Source organism: Photinus pyralis, unplaced genomic scaffold (genome assembly GCF_008802855.1).
Source record: "Photinus pyralis isolate 1611_PpyrPB1 unplaced genomic scaffold, Ppyr1.3 Ppyr1.4_LG5, whole genome shotgun sequence".
NCBI classification, from domain to species: Eukaryota; Metazoa; Arthropoda; class Insecta; order Coleoptera; family Lampyridae; genus Photinus; species Photinus pyralis.
In genome coordinates this window covers 42508898-42526424 of record NW_022170596.1, presented here as the reverse complement: position 1 = coordinate 42526424, position 17527 = coordinate 42508898, and the positions used below count along the sequence as shown (strand labels likewise).

At 36.0% G+C, this 17527-nt stretch overlaps 2 protein-coding genes and 1 long non-coding RNA gene across 4 annotated transcripts; 2 read left to right on the top strand and 1 right to left on the bottom strand.

Annotated features, from left to right (window-relative positions):
- Positions 1–4984: 4984 nt before the first annotated feature.
- Positions 4985–6219, top strand: LOC116172621. 2 transcript variants are annotated; one of them, XR_004145715.1, is made up of 2 exons: positions 4985–5307; positions 6070–6219. It is a non-coding gene; the product is annotated as an uncharacterized LOC116172621 (long non-coding RNA). The 2 variants fall into 2 exon arrangements; XR_004145716.1 differs by lacking the exon at positions 6070–6219 and adding an exon at positions 5613–5931.
- A 4888-nt stretch (positions 6220–11107) lies between these two features.
- LOC116171855 (transcription termination factor 3, mitochondrial) lies at positions 11108–13006 on the top strand. The gene is made up of 3 exons (XM_031488870.1): positions 11108–12397; positions 12450–12664; positions 12717–13006. The coding sequence occupies exons 1-3, from the start codon at positions 11865–11867 to the stop codon at positions 12992–12994; spliced, it is 1026 nt and encodes a 341-aa protein (XP_031344730.1). The 5' UTR covers positions 11108–11864; the 3' UTR covers positions 12995–13006.
- Positions 13007–15116: 2110 nt separating this feature from the next.
- Positions 15117–16179, bottom strand: LOC116172355 (60S ribosomal protein L19-like). The gene is made up of 3 exons (XM_031489561.1): positions 16051–16179; positions 15552–15822; positions 15117–15503 (listed from the first exon to the last, which is right to left on the bottom strand). The coding sequence occupies exons 1-3, from the start codon at positions 16053–16055 to the stop codon at positions 15165–15167; spliced, it is 615 nt and encodes a 204-aa protein (XP_031345421.1). The 5' UTR covers positions 16056–16179; the 3' UTR covers positions 15117–15164.
- Positions 16180–17527: the final 1348 nt, after the last annotated feature.

Here is a 17527-nt window from a genome sequence, read left to right as displayed (position 1 = left end):
AATTAATGTCGATCTTGATATGATGCCAAATTTTGTGAAAATTGTTGTCGAACTAATATTCCCAAACATTGTTCATATTTGAACATTTATATTTACCAATTTCACTGAAGAAATATCAAAATGCGCTGCTTTAAACAGTGGTGAACAACCAACATATTGCAAACTGAAATTTGGAATTTTGGAAGGAATCAGTTCGAAATTAGCACCGCATTTTTTAAGATTTTATTTTGCCTCTTAGTGAAAAATAATAATTCTTTACCAATTTATTGAGCTAATTTTTGCAAATTTATGTTTGTCTTCATCCATCCAGAAGTATATAGAACTACATGTTTGCAATACACTGCTTGATCAGCGGTAAGAACGTCATATTTTTTGCAAAATTTACCAGCTAATGAAATGCATCTTTGAAGAACACAGTAAAATGTTAATAACACATGTACCGGATTTAAGAGTAAAGGCAAGTACCCCGTGGTGGATACATCAGGATCTGATTTTCCTGTTAAATTTGGTCCAGTAGCCAATTTTTGTTTTACTTTCTGATTTAGAAATGGAAAAAGTCAGAGGTCCTCCACCCTGCAGTCCACCACTGCTTTTGGTATTTCCTTGTAGTAAAAGGATTAGAAGCATCATAGCAGGATTCATCTACTCACTACAGGCTTATTAAAGCGCGGTTTTGTGCTTTGGCAAATAAGGAACAAGTGGGTAATTCATGCAATTAGTTTGGGTATACCTATTTAAAAAGTAAAGTATTCTTGGATGATCCATAATTGAAAACGAGTAGGTACTTAATCATATGAGTCACTTTGTATGTCACTGGGGAGCTATAATAATGACAAATTAAAAAAAATCGACAAATTTGCCGCCATTTTAAATACCTCACTTAGGGCCAATTGCACCGTCAAAATTAAGTATCCCTTAAAGTTAAGCATAACTTAAATACCATAGCAACGATTGTCTCAATAATCGTTGCCATAGATTTTAAGTTCGACTTAACTTTAAGCAAGACTTAATTTTGTTGGTGCAACTGGGTCTTACAGTCCGGATTTGGCTTTGGCAACAGACACTTTCGGATTTAACGGGGTTGAAATAGGGGGAAATGACTGCTTGCCAAAAGGCAATATGAAATGCTCTCCAAATTTCGATTTAGTTGAAGTAGGAAATTCAAAGGTACAACTCCTTGCAAAGAAAAACTGTCGCAGAATAATCACACGTGAGTTCTGAATTGCATTTATAAGATATGATTACATTTCCAAATTCCAAGTCTCCTGAGGTAGGTATCAACTTGCAGCAGGCGCAAGACCAAACATGAAACAGGATCGAACATTTTAACTTGTGCTAATTGTTGCAGGGTCCTTACTGCTAAGTACGGTGCGGAAGTCGTGCCATAAGTGACTGTGGTGAGTCTGTACTCCTTGATTGGCTCACGAGGGGAGTAGTGCCATAGTATGGTCTGATACCTTGATTTGCCTGTACATTTTTTCGATGTCAGCGGTCATTACCACAGCATATTGCCTCCATCCCAGTAGCAACTGCGAAAACTCTTCTTGTAGTGTTGAACTCGTCATCATGATTTCGTTCAGGTTTTTCCCTGAATGGGAGGTGGCACTTGCGTCAAACACCACTCGTAGCTTTGTGGTGGAGCTTTCTTCTTTTAAAACCTATTGCATGGTGTGGAATGTAGTATTTCGCTGTGGCCTCTCCTACATTCTGAGGTACCATATGCTCTTCATGCTCCTGCATGAAGGATTTGTGTTTTCTTTGTGCCCCCCAACTCCTCTGCTTCTTCTTTGAGCGACATGCTTAAGGTATAGAGGTTATCTTCATTTCTTGTTGTCTCTTGATACTTTCTCTCACATGTTCTTCTTCCTGCGATAGTAGGTACTGCCTCTTGGTTTTAGACTTCTTCCATCTCCCAAAACTTCGTCATCGTGCTTTCGTCTGTGATGGCTACCAAGCTCCCAAGCAGCATTATAATGATATTAACTGATTCCGCCACCTTAACTCGGTGGTAATCACGTAATAATCACCAAATTTACCGCAACATAGTCAAAATCACTTCATGATATGTTTTCAAAGTTATATTCACGTGAATGTCACTTCATCGTTTTGTAACTTCTTAGTGGGTTTGGAAATGGTGTGCAACCTTAAAGTTGTATGCACTTTAAAGTGGAAAGCAATATACGATAACTACGATAACCATGCAATATCACTTAAATGTTACTTACAAGTGGAAGTAACTTTAAAGTGTGTATGATAGTTTTAGCGACGTTCTAGTCACACCTGGTAAAGTGGCATAAATGTACTGGTGGCGGACACGATATTGTCACTTGGATAAGTGTTTGCCACATTTCGCATGAAATCATAAGTCACCCAAACTGGCAATCATCCTCAAAATTCACTTTAAAGTGCCGTTACCATATATATCGGCATTCTATAAACAATACATTGTCCTCCTTCAACGAAACAATTTTAAACGAAAACTTCTTCTTCGTTCGACAGTCAGAAAAGAAAAAAATTAAGTAAATGGCACCTGCTCTAATGAATGTAATGTCAAATAATATATGTGGGGGCACATTTAGGTGACGGCCACGTGTTCGCCACTTTAAAGTGGCCACAACTGTTTTGGAGTAGTTTTTTTGCCACTTGTTTATTGAACAGGACTACATAGTGGATTATTTTTAGTTTCTGACACTTTAAAGTTCTATAATCCAATAAACGGACATATTTATCGATCTACTAAGGACGCCATTTGCAGAAAATTGAGAGTGGAGTTAAACAAAATTTAATTTTGCCACAGTATCAGTTTTTATACAGTAATTCGATATGTAATTGTTGGTTTTAGGTACCCAACATTGATAAAAAAATCTGTTTGGGGTTAATTTCCGCACCTGAAAATTGTTTGATTTGAACTTTCTTCTTTAAATATCAAATATTTCAATGGCGCGTTGATAAATTTCGAGGTAGAACACCTACCATGTTTAGCAATAATTAGCAGACAGACATTCATAGAACGTAATGCATTTCAATAATGCCCTTTGAAACATAGGTACATACCACAGTGTTAGGTAAGTGATACTATAATAGACGTAATTTTGAAAAGTCGCAAGCAAAAGAACTAAACTAAAAGCACAGACCCCATCTTAGGTCTTTTCGACAGCGTCAAAAACAATACCTAGGTATATTGTGTCGGACTTTTACGTACCTATTACATACTTGAACCTAAAAACTATATTTAACAAGAGACATATGTAGGTACTTATAAGATCATGGTCATGTTATGTGAGTGTCGGTAGTCCTGTCTCCATTTACTCACTGCGGCCATATGCTTCCGACGCGACGTCTGAAGAGTTCAGCGTATGCAAAATTCCTGTTTTCGACTGAGAAAATACGACAGAATAGGTATCGCATAAATTGATTGAAATTAAGTGGCTTAATGCGTCCAACCGTAGAAAGTTAAACTACGCATGTTTTATTCATAAAATTATTTCTAATAAATACCCTCCGTATATCTGACCGAAAAAATTCAATTTAAAAATAATTTACATAATCATCAAACTGTCCTTTCTCAAAAGTCTTTTAGCTACAATACACTGAAAATATAATATACAACTCCCTTTCTTGCTTTTCCCAGAAACGCTCCAGAGAAACCTTAAATTGATACTCTTAGAGCAGCAACAAAACATTTGAGATATACATATTTCTATTTTCAGTTATAAATTATTTACCATTATCTGACTTATAACAATAACTAATGAATAAGGTTAAGTGATGGAACAGATGGTAGTTTGGTACTGCATATCTGAAATGCGCCCTTTTGGTATAAAGCGAAAGATAGTTTTAATGCTATTACTAAAATTATGTAATGTTTCTTTTGTACGTTGTCCAATAAAAAACTACTATTATTATTTATTATTAAATTTGGTTTGATATATGGGACGGCAGCGATCAGAAAAGTTCACAGGTCTGTGTGTCTACCGGAAATAACTGTCCGTATTCCGATTACACACTTAATTTTCTGCAGAAATACATTTTTATTGTATCTAACGAGATGCAGTTTTATGGGCGTCTTGGAGTCGTCTGCCTTTGCAAGTTCGAAGCGGCGCGGCGGACGGAAGTCATTTTGGTTCCAAGCCGGTTAAAGGTTGTCACAAACCCTTTCAAAAATCGTAGCCGCAGTATGCAAACCCATTTCCTTTATTTATAAACCCACCACCGTAGCTATATTATGGACTGAAATTCGCACTCTTGCTTTTAATTAGGCATAAGCGGAAGAGAATATTTATGGGGAGACTCGACCAATCCTTATAGTGCTTGTCTCACAGCTAAATGCTACCGGTAATGTAAGACGAACTAAATACAATCACATCCACCCATCGTATAGGTCAGAGCGTCATGAAAAGAACCTCTTCGGGGCATTCATTGTGACTTTCACAATGTTAAAACATTCTTTCAGTATATCATAATGTATTGACAGGCGATGAGATTTTAATTTAGTCACATTGTGCGTAATTGCGCATTTCGTCCAGGCTCTTCGGTATGCCAATTAAACACATTTAATTGGATGGGCGATTAATACGATTCATTATTGATTAGCATTAATTGGTAAATGAGTAGTTATTAGCGGCGTTGCTTGTAAATAAGTATATGCTCGATGTTCGGCTTTACCGATTTATGTCCTTGCCCTCGCATCACGTTCTGCAAGTGGTAATGACTTCTAAGGTTCATAAACCAAGTGGAAATTGTTTCGTTCTGGTTGCGGATGATAGCTGATTACTTGGATGAGCTTATGGTTTTGGTGAAGATTTGTGTTAAAGAGTGCATGATGTACTGTTCCGAATGGGTTGTCGCGAGCGGCGGCGAATGGATGACTAACAAATCCATCAGCGGTGGTGTCACGGTGGCGAGCTCAGCTACAGGTGCAATGTCCTCCTCGTGCAGGTGAGGGGCAGGGGCAAACTACCTGTCGTACTGCCCAGTACCTAGTGTGAGTCAGTCCGCGATCGGCAGTTCCTTCTAGCCGCTCTTGTTTACAAGTATCTGGCCTGCGAATGGCACTGGAAGAATTCACGGGGTACTTTAAACTTCTCGTGGACTTTGAGTGCCATCCTCAAAGTCAGAAATATCGAGCGATTAAGTCCAGCACCAACATCGCACCATAGTGCAAATCATTATTTGACGTCAACAATCGGTAGTTTCTAGGAAATTGTTAGTGTTATACGTGGTGTTGTAAGTTTCATTTTCCTAATTAACCCTGAGAAAATCAAGTGCGTGTTTACATACAATTCAACCAGTTAGGTGAGCTAATTGGTAAGTTTTACCTTAAGAACGCCCGGATTGATAACGCAAAATTGCCGAAAATAATTAACGCCGGCCTTACCTAGGTATTTAAATTACCTTTAGACATTAAAATTAGAGACACGTTGGAATTCCCTTCGAAGAACCGCTTTAATTCCTATTAGAAAAACAATTAGTGGGCATCTAAAGAGATGACGTGAAGGCGAATCCTACAACAATACAGCTGTTAGAGGTTCTTGATCTTTTAAATGTATTCAATTAAAATCCCGTGTAGCATATGTCGTCGGAATAGCAATAAAAAAAAATAAAATTTACAGGTAGATCTTGGCAATAATAGCAAAAGTAAGATGCAGCCGTTCGTTCCGCTTGGGTCGGCGAACGTCCGGGAAACGCTGGTCGAAGTTGTCAGTCCATAACGTGGCCCCCTCAACCGTTTCGCTCTGATGCTTCGCCCGCATAGCAGACTCATTATCATCGAACAGGCACGAGAAAGCACGCCACTGTCTATGCCGGAAAACATGCTCAAATAACGTGGATCATCATGGTACTCAGAAGATGAACATTCCCATAGTTTTTTTTTGTTCCAATTGTATTCCGGTTTTTTTTCTTTCTTTATATTACATGGTTGGTGTGATACGTTGTATAATCATCTAATTTTAACTTGGGTGATTATGGTAAAATAATTTGTATAGAATGGGAATTCACAGAGAAGTTATTTTTGTGAAATTTTTGTAGGGCCTAACAATCAATTTGTAATATATTTTTTTGTTGCAGATCACCTTTTTAAGCCAATCAACAGCACTAATTCGTAGCAATTAGAAAATTAGTCCATTTCGAACGTGCCAAAAGCTGAAGACTTTGTTGTTGAACGCACACGCACGTTGAATAAATTCCAGCAATAAAGTGAAATTTAGTGAAACGTTAGACCAGATGCGTTATTTTTCAAATGCTGAAAATGGTTAGTGGTTGCGAAGTGATAGTAACTTAAATTGTGCCGCAGATTTACAACCCTAGCCAGAAATTGACGTCACTGCAACTTTTCAACCCCCTTATCGTGATGATTTCATTGATGATGGCCATTATGTTCTTTCCTAGTCTTTCGAATTCTACAAAAAATGCATCTGGTTCAAGGTGTCGTTTCAATTACTGGAATCTATTGCTAATTTTTAGGAAAACTTTCATTTGGATCGTTTGAATCGTAATGTAGATGTAGACCCTGTTAATACGAGTATATCTGTCTGTCTAATCGGTCTAATCAGTACTGAAAATATTTTATATCCTACGAACGTTACAACCCTGGCAAAATTTATCGTAGCAGTGGAGGGCGGACGGATATAGATCTACATTTTTATGTGCAGTCATATAGTCCAGTCATTCTAGGAACTATAGAAAAAAGAATTCATGCAGTTCCAATTTTTTCGGGAATGTGTGGTTGAAGGTCCCCTGATGATTGTGTAATAAAGTCCTGAGCAATTTCCGTGCCGCCGGAGGAAGGGGAGGGGGTTGAAAGTGCAGTTTTGCGGTTTTTCTCGAAAATGCTCGTATGAAACAATTTTCTTATCAAAACTGAAACCTTATCTAGTATTCTACAACATTTTTTCCAAAAAAACGCATCGTTTTCAAGTGGCTGGCTGTAAGTAATTAAATTTCCTTCAAGAATCATAGATATGTGTGGTATTTATGCTTCGACAGTTCGACTTTACCTACCCAGGGCCGGATTTAGCATGGGGCCATGTGGGCCCGGGCCCATAGCGGTAAATTTTTAGGGGTGGTAAAAAACCAAATTTGGGAAATAATTCTACAGTACTATCGTGGGAAAATAACATAACCTCTTAAGAAATTGAAGTTAGAATGTTACGGGCACTCTTATCAGTTTAAAAGTAATTGTGAAATTTAGAATAACATAACCTCACATTTCGACAAAATTATATGAACTTTGAATTAAGATTGTGGAAAATTTAGGGCTTCTCCCGCAAGTTTTGTTGTTGAAAAAACTACTATAGCAATTTTTGTTATTTATTTATATTAGAATTGTACCTGAGGAGAGCTTAATAACGTCACGTAACCATTAGATTCTCTGAAACACGATTCAGTGGTTACATTTACATGTTTGTAAATTAGATTTCAGTGTTTAAACTGTCAAATAAACTTGGTGATTAAACTTGAAATTCGTTATATGAAATTGATGTCATTTATTACTTTGGAAAACCACTTCTAAATTTCACACTGTAAATATTACGTAACAACGTAAATATATTCATAAAAGTAAAATTATATACAGGGTGTTTAAATAAAAATGGGTGATAGGGGGAACAAGACAGGCACATATTCCAAATAAACCGAGGGTCCTACGTGTTTCCTTTGGGAGTCACTCCCAAAGATGTGGTGGAATTTGGATTTCTTCTTTAATTTTTTTCTCAACAACCATAAGAGTTACCTACCCTTTCGGGCCCAGTAAAGGCTGCAAAATGTTAAAAGTTAAAAAACCAAAATTTTTTCGGCAAAACGGTTTTTTTGATTTCGTTTATATTTTGCCAGTGTATATTAGGCATAAAGGATGTCAAATTTTTTAGCGCATTTTTGCAAATTTTATTTGTAAAAAGTAGCTTTTAATCTCATTTTGGCTGGCTGGCTGGCTGGTCGGCTGGCTGGCAGCAAATGTGGGCGCGTAGAAGAACTCTTGTAGAAAGGCAACGGGTGTACGTGTATCTACAAGGCCGTGTAATTTGTAAACCTTGGGGACAGGGCTACATGATGTGGGGTTGGCGACATCTGGGCGTAGTCCTCGAGCGTAGTATACTAACGTGAAGGTTTTTCAGTTTTTTTCCTATCTTCTACTACAGTTTTGGTCCGATTCTTTTCAAATTGGTGTCGTCGGAAAGATGTTGTAAACGAATTTTGTTTTTTGGCCTAGGGGCGAAATTAACCACCTTTTGCAAGGCGCGCGCGCGCGTCTTCGAGAGGTAGTCAACTTCTGGCACCTTTTACCTTCCATTGCGAATTCTGTCACGCGTTTTAACGTTTCGTAAATCTCGAATGGCTGTCTCTTTCTCGTGTCGCCAATAGAAGCTCGAGCAATGAGTAGTGCCCCCCAAAAATTAAGTACTATCTTGTGGAAGGTTTTTAGCGAGATCCACCAAAATGTGGGTGTAATATAAGTATGCACCGAAAAAGGAAATATGGTAGCATCCGACAAGATCTAACTGATGGTGGAGAAAAATCTTCAAACACGAATTGCGGGTGAACGGGACATCGGAAGTGGGTATCCTTCGACAAGATCTTTTATTCATGGTTGAGTAAAAAGTGGCTAATAGAATACTGATCTGCCACACAAAAATGCGCTGAAGTCCCTTCGATCTCACACGAGGACTTTGATAATTTTTTTTAATATATGAGTTTTTAGCGCCGTGTCGTCAAACTGTTTTTTCAAATAGTAACCCACATTTTTTATTAACGAGCGAAGTTTTCGAGTGGTCACCCGGGGTTACCCATTCAGATACGAGTATTAACCGTGAGCCACGTTGCTTGACTGTAGACAATAAGTGAATTATGTATTAGTATAATAAGCAACAGTAAAAAAATTGAAAAAAAGTGCGTGAAGTCGTAACACAACAACGTGGATCGTAAGGCATTTACGAGAGAACGTATCTATCATAAAAACTTATCGGCTATTGCCAATTTATTAAAATTATTAATTTAATAAGGAGTAAAATTTGTTTTTGTCCGAGCATAAAAATGGAATTCGGAACAAATACCTAAAGATAAGTAACGGGTTATAGCGTTACGGTGGTAACAAGCACAGATATCAGTTTTAGGGGATGATTTATAGGGGTCTAACTGCATAAGCGGGACGAATTGGAGTGTAGCCGAGGACATAGCTGCCATTTCTTTTATAAGCTGCGACTACCAGTTCCGTAACCTTATATTTCATTCAATGTTAATTAATTTATATACAGTATGGCCCATTTATCTTGACACAGTCAATTATTACGAAAACTCGAGGGGATATAAAAAAATGATTTATATAAAATCTTCTTCATATGAAGGGGCTCATTTATTGATGCTATATGCACGTTTTCACATAACTGTCCACATTGGATTTACGCATGTGCCACGGCATTAACGAAGAAACGCAAATTTTGGAACTTTTGTGGCCTGTTGGCATAGGTTTATTTGGAAAAATTCAAGTAAGTAGTCAGTCGATGCTGTTTAAACAGATTTTTCTTTTGCTAAGAAGATAGGTATCTATCGGGGGTGTTAGAAGCATGACAATAATATAAAGTGTGTCGCCGTATATTGACTATAAGTACGCGTAATTGATCAAAAATCTTTGAATCTTGTTTTGATGTTTTGGAATCAACGGCCTGCTTGGTCTCAAAAGAATGTCAAGCACATTTTTACTTTTTTAAATCCAAGGCCGTGACAATTGAGAAAAAAATAATTATGATCTTGTGGTAATCGTTTTAGGCAAGCGATTGCCGAATAAAACAAAAAAACATAGATGATTAGTTATGGAGTTAATTTTTTATAAATCGATCCTTTTCGGTATTTTTGAAGAACTTTTAATCGGGTCCGATTTTTAAAATTTGCTAAACGTAATTTTGGTCAACGCACAAAACTGCAAAACTTTACACATTTAACTTAATCGCTATCTACTAAATTAGTAGGTAAAAACTTATTTCAATTTAGTGCTCATTACGAAAATCTTACACGAACAAATTGCAAAGTCCAAATAAACAATCATTGAACATGAATTATAAAAAAATTATTGTTGTCGTTAAAGGCAAGCCAGTGAAGTATGAGATCATCTTCTTTACAAAAACAGAATGCTAAGGTTCGAGATACGCCCGCTTTTTTGTGTATGCACGGTAGTCAAGTGGTCTTTGGAACCTATCCATCCAAAAGCCTTAAAATTTTCGTTTCTTCAGGAAATTTATAACACAACAAATAGAAGAATTTGAAGAGGGTAGGTTTAGAGTTTTAGGTATACCCTCTCTGACACTGTATAAATGCGAACGGAGGTGAAAAAAAGCTGATTTCGACAAACAATTTGGTAGGTATCTGAGGGTTTTTCAACACGAAAAGAACTGATGCATAATTACTTTTTAGAAATTCGAAAAAGAATCCAACTGCAATTTTTGAGTGGGCAACAGAAACTGCCAGGATTTCGTGAAAATTGGTGGACCTGAAGAAACTGAAAAATTGAACTGAATGAGTTCAGAGAAAAGAAAAGAAATTTAAAAAACTTGAGCATGTGAAATAATCCGTAAAAGGAGAATAAACTCCTAAAGAGCATTTAAAAAAGCGGCACAGCACCTCGGTGTGACCCTACGGAGTCATTGGATTTGACCCATTTTCAATTGGCCTGTTACATGTGGTATATATTGCTGTGTTTATTTCGTCCGGTAGGATGAAATTTTAAGAAATCTTAATTAAGATGGACAAGGGCGGTCTTTTTTTGGTAATTAACATTTGTAGTTCAATTTTATTAATTTGTCATTGGTCTATGTAACGGCATTGAGATTATTGTACTAAACGACAAAGCGGTCAAGGTTGTTTTTGTTTACATTTTCATTATATTTAACGTAGAATTTCTGGGATTTGTTGGATCTTTATCTGTTATCAATTGTAAATGCTTCATTTAATTGACAGGTGGCTGTGATTTATCGTTTTTTCTGTATAGTTAAGAGAAATGAAATTTTATTTTTTCCCAGAATTCAAGTTTGGATTTATCTCTTAATGTCTGATAACAAATTGATTTATAAAAATTATTCGACCTCTCTTTTTTGGTCTATTAACGTACGTTGGGGGGTTCGCTTTTGTTGTCAACTGTGTATGATTGGTTGTTATAATTTTGATTTTCGGAACGAGGGTGCGAAACCCTTACGGCGAACGTAAATAGGACGTTAATAAGAAAAGCGTCGCTTTTAGCCAGAGTGTAGGCAGTACTACGCTTCGTTGAAAAATTTAAATCGGCTTTTTGCCACAGTCAACGCAGAACTACGTTTCTTTGAAAATTTAAATCAGCTAAAAATATTAAGGTTCCTAAATTCCCGATGAATTGAAGACTTTGGAGGATCTAAAAATCTGAAGAACCTACAAATCCGAAGAAACGGAAGAATCCGAAGGATCGTAAACATCTGAAGGTTTTGATGGAAGAACCTGAAAGTTCAAAGAAATAAAAGTATCTATGTATCCAAACTAAAAACTAAAGGATATCAAGCATCCCAGGAAATGAAAGATGTTAAAGAATCCTACAATGAGACAAGGAATTTAAAAAGTCAAAAAAAACGAAAGAATCCCATATGAGTATTGGAACAAAAAGAAACGCGGAAAATTCATTGTCTACGTGCTGAAAATTGTATACATCATTGTTGACACATGAAATTGTCAGTCCCTGCCCTGTACCATCAAATTTTTGCTTAATTCTTGCACCCTGTATACGCCTTGAGTCTATACTAACGGAGCGCCTCGAGTCCCCTTTTGTTTACTCATGATTATAACCTCATTTTACAGTTACACATAACCTTGCTAAGGCACTAACTAAAAAACAAATGTAGCTTTTAATTATGCTACTTCAAAGGTTCAGAGTTTTTCTTAACTTGAGACAATTGTCAAGCATTCGCAGTCAAGAATTACAACATTCACAGGAAGGTAATTCTGCATTCAAAGAACCTTCGGAGTTGGACCTTGTCGAAAATGAAACGCCACAGCGATCTGTGCTTGATGAATGCACAGACGATATCTCACATGTTGCTCCATATCTAAAGCCCACTTTTAACTTCGCAGCTTACGTAAACAAATCGCACACGTTACAAGAATTAGTTAAGTTAAACGTAGATTTAAGCGTACTTGAAAAAAAACCGGAAGTTGTATCCTTCATTTTAAAATTAGAATTCGAAAAAGATGTTAAGGACCTTGTTATATTTTTAAGCGAGATTGGAGTAGACGATGTTGGTGCCTTTATCACGAAAAACCCATTCATTCTTAAAGCTGATTTGGATAATTTACATGTTCGTGTAAATTACTTAAAATCGAAACGTTTCACAAACGGTATGATTGCGTCAATTGTCACACGAAATCCCATCTGGTTGAGTACAAAGTAAGTTGGAAGCACAAGCCAGGTAGTTAAATCTAATAACTCGTTTGTCTAGTACACAGGACATTGATAGCAAGTTAGGCTTCTTCCAGAAAGAATTTCAACTGACAGGTAAAGAAGTGCGAGCACTTGCTGTGCAGCAACCTAAACTAATCACCTTTCCGTTGCAACGTGTGAAACTGAATACGTTTGTCTTCAAAGAAGAGATGGGTTTACGAGATGACGAAGTGAAGTCAATGTTGCTGAAGAAACCAAATTTATTTATGAAGTGTAAGGAGCCCTAAACCGCATTGATCATGATCCTTTCAAATGTAAATTTTAGCACAAGCAAATTTGTTGAAAACGTTCGAGTTCCTTCATAAAAAAATGAATATACCAATCGAGAGGATAGTCGAAGTGCCGGAGGTCTTGATGTGCCGCTTGTTTAGAATAAGGCAGAGGCATTTGTTTTTAGATAGTTTAGGGCGTGCACAGTATAATCATAGAAACCCGAATTATGTCTCACTTTTACAGTTAGTTTCGGGATCAGATGTGGATTTTTCTGTAGATGTAGCAAAATCGTCTGTTCAAGATTTTAATTTATTTTTAAAAAGTTTGTAATATACTTATTGATATAAATTGTTATCTGTTCACCTTATATGACCTTATTAAATTCCGTCTATTACCATAGGGCATAGAGTGCCCCAAGATAGCATATAGGTATATCGTGTTCAAGTAAGTAGAGTGACGAAATAAGAGGAAATAAATGGATAAATTTAAGGGAATGCTAGAAAATAGGGAAATTAAAGGAAACGGTGAAAATTTTTAGGCAATAAAGAAAATCTTTGTCCCCTAAAATAAGTCCCTACCAACGCGCGGTTGTTTAGTCGCCTTTTACGACACGCAGTGCCTCTGCGGTAGGTGTATTCTTTCCCGCCCCTACACGGGCATAAAAGTCAAGCCAACGTTGTTAAAACCTCAAAAAAAACACTATCAGAAAAGACAGAACAATTTTCCTAGTCAAATATAATGTATATAAGCACAAAGCTATCAACGCTCAAAAAAAGATTTTCGACTATAAGGAGAGTAACTTTAAGCACATTTTCCATGAATTGATCGAAATATTCTTATAAATAAGTTAACCTTATAGCATTGCACAGTCTGCGCATGCGCACACCTGACTTAATTTTAATTCTCTTTTTTAGCATTGAATAATAAACCTTTTTATTCAATGGCTATAGTTTTTATTAATTTGGTGCAATCGTAACATAATTACATAACATACTATTTTACTTGTTTGAAATACCGTGGAAATACTGAGTATTGCTTTGAGCTTTGATTTCAGAACCAGCTTTAGGTATATGCGAGTTTTCTTTAAGTAGGTATAGGTACTATCATTGTATGTATATAATGGTACTACTGTGGGATCAAAAATGAGTTGCTGTCGAGTCACCTTTGGAACTTTTGTTTACATGGAAAATCGTATTTAACTTCAACTTCCAAAGGCGACTCGACAGCAACTCATTATTGATCGCCCGTTATACAGTGTGTAAAACGATGGGGTATACAAGAGCGAATTTTTTTTAAATATTGATTTGTGAAAAAAATTATTCTTCATGGTATTTTTTGCTTGCTTTGAAAGTATCAATAACGTTTCGATAATTTATATAAATTTATTTATAGAAATCTGGAAAAATCATAAAATTAATTTTTTTTATTGAAAGTTATCATTCTACATTTTAATCAAGATAGCGTATTGCTACCAAATCACAAACAATCGAAACGTTATTGGTACCTACTTTCAAAGCAAGCAAAAAAATATCATGAAGAATAAATTTTTTTCATAAATCAATGTTTTAAAAAAATTCCCTCTTGTATACCCCATCGCTTTACACACTGTATAACATCAGAGAAATGATCAACATCTGCAGTTGTATCAAATTTAGTTTAAGTAACAATTTGACTGTAGAACGGGGTGAAAACAGTCACAGTAGCATTCTTATACCTAATTGCCCTTTATCCTATAAATGGAAAATATAATCTACTTATGTACAATTTAACTTTATTTACGTACATTTCACACCTGCAATGAGCACCTCTTTCATAGGATATATACGGCAATTATGAGAGAGCTGTCAGAGAAAAATCATATACCTAGAGCTTGTTACTGAACCCAAAATTCTCATTTATTCTACTTTAGTTTCTTTGAAAAAACTTTTTTAGAATTATCAAAAAACGTGAGAAAGTGGAAAATAATTGATGTGGTTTTTCTGCTTCCACACGTTCATATTAGCTGATCTCGTTCTTACTTCCAGCAATGGTCCTCGCATCGAATGTATAATATAAATTTAATGGTCCTAGCAACATTATATTAAAATTTAAAAAGTAGTCACCAACTAAATTAGTGCTCCAGGTCGACTTTTTTGTGCATCATTACTAAATATACCAAAGCAGCCATTTGAAAAAATAGTGGACCAACTAATTCAAAATGTTTCATTACTAAGACGCATTTCTAGCCTTGGACTTATTTATCTCGACTAAAAATAGCCACTGGTAAAAAATGGCAATTATTTAAGAAATATGATGCAGCTTGGGTAATTTGTGACAAATTGATCACCCAAATCTTTTCAAAAGGTTCATGCATATAATTCCAAAATGGAAATTTTAAAAAACAAATACAATGTGAAATGTATGTGTGCTCGTAGCACAGTTTTAATACACCTTTTAAATAAAAAAAAGCAACATAAATAAAGAGCTTTATTTAAGTCCAACAAAATTACAAAAGAAATATTTATTTTTGGGCTGCTGCTGCTGCTGCTGCAGCCGCCTCATCTTCCTTTTGATAATTTTGAATGACTTCCTGTTTCTTGAGGGCAATTCTCTCTTCTCGTCGCTTACGTGCTTCCTTAACTTTCAATCGCCTCGCTTCAGCCTGATCGTGCAAAGACTTCGTTCTTGCTTTCTCCGCCTTCTTCTTATGAATGTACTCCATTAATACTCTCTTGTTCTTAAACACATTACCCTTGGCCTTCATGTACAATAAATGATACAAGTGCCTATCAATCTTTTTGGCCTCGCGGTATTTCTTCAATAAACGCCTCAGCACTCTCATTCGTTGTATCCACAGTTCCTAAACGGCACATGTTACATTAATGGACGAGAAATTAAACAAATTTACCTTTTGTGGCATTCTAGCGTTGGCTGTACCTTTCCTTTTACCGAACCCGCAGTGTCTGCCTTTGCGCCTAGCTTCAGTATTTTTACGAACGCGAGCGCGCGAGTGGACTGCGACCGGTTTTTTGATAATAAGACCATCTTTAATTAGCTTGCGAATATTTTGGCGAGAATTGGTGTTTGCGATCTCGTTAATTTCATTAGGATCTAACCAGACCTTTTTCTTACCGCATCTCATAACAGAGGCGGCTAACCTCTTTTGGAGCTTTAAGGAGCTGAAAAGAATTAATAAGCAACCATTGTACTCTACACAAATATAGAATTTTGTTAAAATTATACTTGACAAACATTAAGGTTAGGGTGAATGGAAGAACATATTTTTAGGCATGTGCGAGTGAATTTTTAAATATCATTTAATTAAACGTAAATAACGGGCGCAAGCATGTAATATTCTTAAATGTAAAGCTAATAAACTTAAAAAATAAGAAATTCAAATAATTTACCTCATGTTTCACAATTAATAGCAATGCTGAAAAGAGGAAAAGAATATTGTCAATTGTCAGAAATGAAAAAACGTGTTAAACAGGTTAGCCAACGTAACATTTTTATTGGTTACCAAACAATATACAGGGTCGGGCAAACGTATGGCATATCTTTTTAGATAGGGTCGGAAGGAAGGTATGGATTATTTGGAACTTTGAATATAGAATACGGGCATAACTGTTACACACTCTTTTTCTAAGGAAACTAAAGTTTTATTTTTTCAATGTGTAGCTTGGATGCTGCCATTACAAGTTGTAATTGCAACAATCAAATAGAAAAAAATGTTGATTCCCTACATTTCTATTTTAAAGCCATATACATGTTGGGTATTTTTACCCAGCGCACGGGAAGGATCAAAGAAATTGGAAAAACTTTTTCCATGCGCAAGCTTGAAAAAGGCCAACTTCTATTATTTCCAATACCTATACCTATAGGAATTAATACGTATGGGCTATGTATCTCAGAGTATTGTTAATCTGAGCTATGTATAGGTACTTTAAATGTCAATGTATTGAATACATAAGAACTAAAAATGTCGATACTTACAAAACGTACCTTATGAAGCTGCCTTCCACACGTCGAAACAAATTAAAACTGTTTTTAATTAATTAGGTACGCTTTTCCCCGACATCGGAAAAATACGGGACGGTGTCAAAATTCAAGGTAATTAAGAGCGCTTCTTTTGAGACAAGGTCCAGCTCACTTAATTGAGCGTATCTCAGCTCCAATATTCGTTAATCCAACATATGGAATCTAAAATGATATTGTTAATTGCCTAATAAAATGTAAATCTTAAGATTTTAAATTGGCGTCATTTTCCCCATGCCAAGTGCTGTAGGATGCTACAAAACTAATTTACTTATCCCTACGGGAATTATTTGAAAACGGATTAATTAAATACAGCATTATCGGCGGCTACGAAAAAAACCCGTTCTTTTCCCTGTTAATTCCAATTCCTAAAACAAAATTAAACATGTTCAGAGCTATCGTCTTCGTAACAAAAGCGCTTCCACGTCGAGTCGACTGGGTGTTCCTCGACGCTGGTAGCTTCAAGGCGAAAGATAAATAACTTTGCTACAATATTGCATTTTATACATTAAAGTATTTTTATTGCAGACCACTAGTTTTCCATGGCGAACAAAAGATGGCAGTATTGTTTAAGACGACAATTTCTTAGTTATCTAGAATTATTTTTACTTTAAATAACACACAAAACACAACGAACGTGAACATTCATGTGAATACAACAAATGTCATATAATGTATATTTAGAAAACTACGCCCTTTTCAAAAACTCCAAAATATATAGGGTTGTCAATAAATGTAATTTGGTGTCATATAAAAAACCAAACACTCTGTATAAAATGTGTACCGCCATGGATTCTACATAAAAAGAATTTGCCAAAATCAGTTGTCTTTAATATCAAAGTTATGGGG

Bases quoted from the DNA above. Each gene is read 5' to 3' on its own strand.
- LOC116171855 (XM_031488870.1), top strand. From the start codon at position 11,865: ATGCTACTTCAAAGGTTCAGAGTTTTTCTTAACTTGAGACAATTGTCA. The intron at 12,398-12,449 runs GTAAGTTGGAAG...TCGTTTGTCTAG, and splicing joins CCCATCTGGTTGAGTACAAA to TACACAGGACATTGATAGCA. The intron at 12,665-12,716 runs GTAAGGAGCCCT...TGTAAATTTTAG, and splicing joins ACCAAATTTATTTATGAAGT to CACAAGCAAATTTGTTGAAA.
- LOC116172355 (XM_031489561.1), bottom strand. The intron at 15,504-15,551 runs GTAAATTTGTTT...TGTGCCGTTTAG, and splicing joins ACGCTAGAATGCCACAAAAG to GAACTGTGGATACAACGAAT.